The sequence below is a fragment of the Phytophthora infestans genome, genomic scaffold, assembly GCF_000142945.1.
Source record: "Phytophthora infestans T30-4 supercont1.15 genomic scaffold, whole genome shotgun sequence".
Taxonomy (NCBI): Eukaryota; Oomycota; class Peronosporomycetes; order Peronosporales; family Peronosporaceae; genus Phytophthora; species Phytophthora infestans.
The window spans coordinates 2,665,460-2,668,296 of record NW_003303744.1 but is presented as its reverse complement, the minus strand read 5'-3'; the positions used below and the strand labels follow the sequence as shown (position 1 = coordinate 2,668,296).

Genomic DNA, 2,837 nt, shown 5'->3' with positions numbered 1-2,837 from the left:
TAATGATCATTACAATATGCGCGACATGGATACAAATCAATCGAGTGAAAAATACTACATTAATGTAAAGCTGTTTGCTTTTGACCTAAACTTTGTATTGTAAAAAAAACTAAATTTGCTAGCCGATATTCAATAATCAATAAACGATATGTTAGTGGACCAATGCCGTAATATTTGGTTTCAATTTTATTATTCGATCCCTGCCCCTGAGGTATGCACGTCAATGCGTGTTGGCATTCGCAAACTTATTTAATATTCCTAAGTCACCCGATCTAAAGTGGCTCCTGCAGCTAAACGCAAGAGGCGGAACAAGCACACCTGCGTCTAAACGTTATTTTTGCGTATGTTACCACCGAAAAAGACTAAACCCCCTCTAGTTAAGTTTCTGACAAAAGCCTTGTACAAATCGTCCTCATTTTTATTTCAGCTGTTAAACGAGGCGGAGCGCTGCATTTACATATTTATTTAATCTCATCACGTCAAAAAAACGAACGTTTCTTTAAATATTTCTTGAGACTCTTTTCGGGATATAAGATGTCCAAAGATTCGTTGTACGAATGCCTCTTGCACAAAATTGGCTACCTGCCGTAGTCTTTACAAGGGGTCGATAAGGAAGGGCAAGCAGCTCGTACATCATAAGACAGAAAGCGAGCTCAAGTGTAGCAGCTCGTACATCATAAGATAGAAAGCGAGCTCAAGTGTAGCAGCTCGTATATCATAAGACAGAAAGCGAGCTCAAGACATTTGACCATTCTGTCGAGTTTTCGTTCGCTTAACCGCGTTAATTCGTACCGGTATGGGAAAGTTTTAAGATGAGTTGCACTCGCAAACTCAGCGCAACGTTTACGTTTATGATAAACTTTATCAGTACTGTACCTCAAACTCAGTACAGTACATGTACAAGGCTGTATTATGAGTCTTAGTACCGCAAGCTCAGTGCTACATGTATTACGAGTCTCGAATACCGCAAACGCAAAGCAAAGTTGGCTATTACATGTACTGTAGCTTTATCCGGATAGTGTACAAAATTTTCAGGAATCAGTGCTTATAAAATATCCGGTCCTTTTTAGAGGACCAGCTTTGCTTGTGTGAGCTAGGTGTACCATACAAATTCTGCAAACCGTCGTGAAACAAAAGCGTGTTACATAGTACAGTATGTACTGTAGCTACCTGCGCCACGTAAACGTCGTCATCGTTCTCCTAGCCTTCACTGGTTGAATGAAACTCTAATGAAAAAAGAATCGACAGCACCAGTAGTAGTTAATAGTTTGTAAGGAGATTTAGGTGGTAAAATCCAGACCGATGTATTTCTTGCCAATGTTGAAGGCCATTAAAACTGACGCGCACGATCTAAGTGAATCGGGGATTTGTAGATGCCCTCCTCTTACAAATTATAGTAGGTGTCGGGTCCTGCTGCCTTGCGTACAGTGTATTGTTTTCGCAGATGGATATTATAGTTATACAGATGAGCTACCTGTTTCTGCATCACCCCTTCAAGCGTTAGCTGGCGGTCATTTTGCTGCCTCATTTTAAAATCTGCGCTCGTCCAATCAACCGATTGCAACGGCATGCGCGTGCTGCATCTCGTGCTGGCCATTGTGGTCACCTTCGTGGCTATCAACCGTGGTGCCGTAATCGCTGCCAAGACCGCGTTGAGATCGGATTCGCTCGACTTCACGGCGCTCAGAGACAACATAGGACGTGATGATACCGAATTGGAAGAAAGGAGAGGCGGACGAGGCGGTGAGGGCGGAGGAGGCGGTGGCGGTGGCGGTGGCGGTGGCGGGGGCGGTGGCCGCGGAGGAGGTGGCCGCGGGGGAGGTGGAGGTGGAGGCGGAGTGGGTGGGGGTGGGGAAAAAAGAGTGTATCGCCCAGTAGCAGGAGGCCATGGAGGAGGTGGAGGCAATGAGGGTGACGAACGTGTCCCTTTGCCACCTGGGTGCTACGTGGGTCCAGAATTCGGCGGACCCCATGGTGACGACTTCACAGACGCGTTCTTGGTTAAGTCTGGATAAAGAATGCTGTCCATCAACATCCGCGCTGCTGAGCGCGTCGTTGCCGTCACACTTACCATTGTGAGTCCGTCGGGGGAAAAGAATACCTTATACCATGGAGGTGAGGGTGGCGAGCTGAAAACCCCTCTCGACTTACAGAACGGTGAACACATCACTGTCATGGAAGCACACGCCGGGAAACATGAACACCGTACGCGCGTCAAGTACATCAAGTTCACCTCTAACTTCGGGAGATCTATCGAAGGAGGCACACAGACGGACAAGATTGGAACGGACACAGCGATGAATGGTTTTCAGTTTGGCGGGTTTGATGGACGAAGCGGCGACGAGCTTGATCTGGTCAGTGCCATCTGGACAAGCATTCAGCCGGTGGCGTAGTCTTGAGGCGTACCGGAGCTTGGCATTGGGCTTCGAGGTAAAATTTGCTGATCTAGACAACTACTTCGAAGTACATTACTTCATGTAACCCGTTTGGTAAACCGGCAGTATCAAATTCTGTAGTACTATGATCTTTACAGCTTCCATTCTCTACAATAGATATACTGAAGGGTCCATACTGGAGAAAATATTAAAAAAAATCAGTGTAGTAAATCTCCCCAAAAGAAAAAAAACAGTTTATTTCTCGAATCTAGTCTTCCCTAAAAACGCCCGCGAAAAATCGAGTGGCATGCACACCAAAATTTAATATAGTTGACCACCCCTCTTTTTTTATTTTTTAACGGATGTAAATTAAAAGGCATTTGTATCAAAAATGTAGAAACATTTATTTTCAATGCATGAGCGGCCTTGGAACGAAGTTGCTGGAGATTCTCATGGAAAGGT

At 45.3% G+C, this 2,837-nt stretch overlaps 1 protein-coding gene across 1 annotated transcript; it reads left to right on the top strand.

Annotated features, from left to right (window-relative positions):
- Positions 1 to 1,568: 1,568 nt before the first annotated feature.
- PITG_22897 (uncharacterized protein) lies at positions 1,569 to 2,015 on the top strand (the record flags this gene model as incomplete). Its single annotated transcript, XM_002903302.1, has 1 exon — positions 1,569 to 2,015. The coding sequence occupies one exon, from the start codon at positions 1,569 to 1,571 to the stop codon at positions 2,013 to 2,015; it is 447 nt and encodes a 148-aa protein (XP_002903348.1).
- Between the last annotated feature and the right edge of the window lie 822 nt (positions 2,016 to 2,837).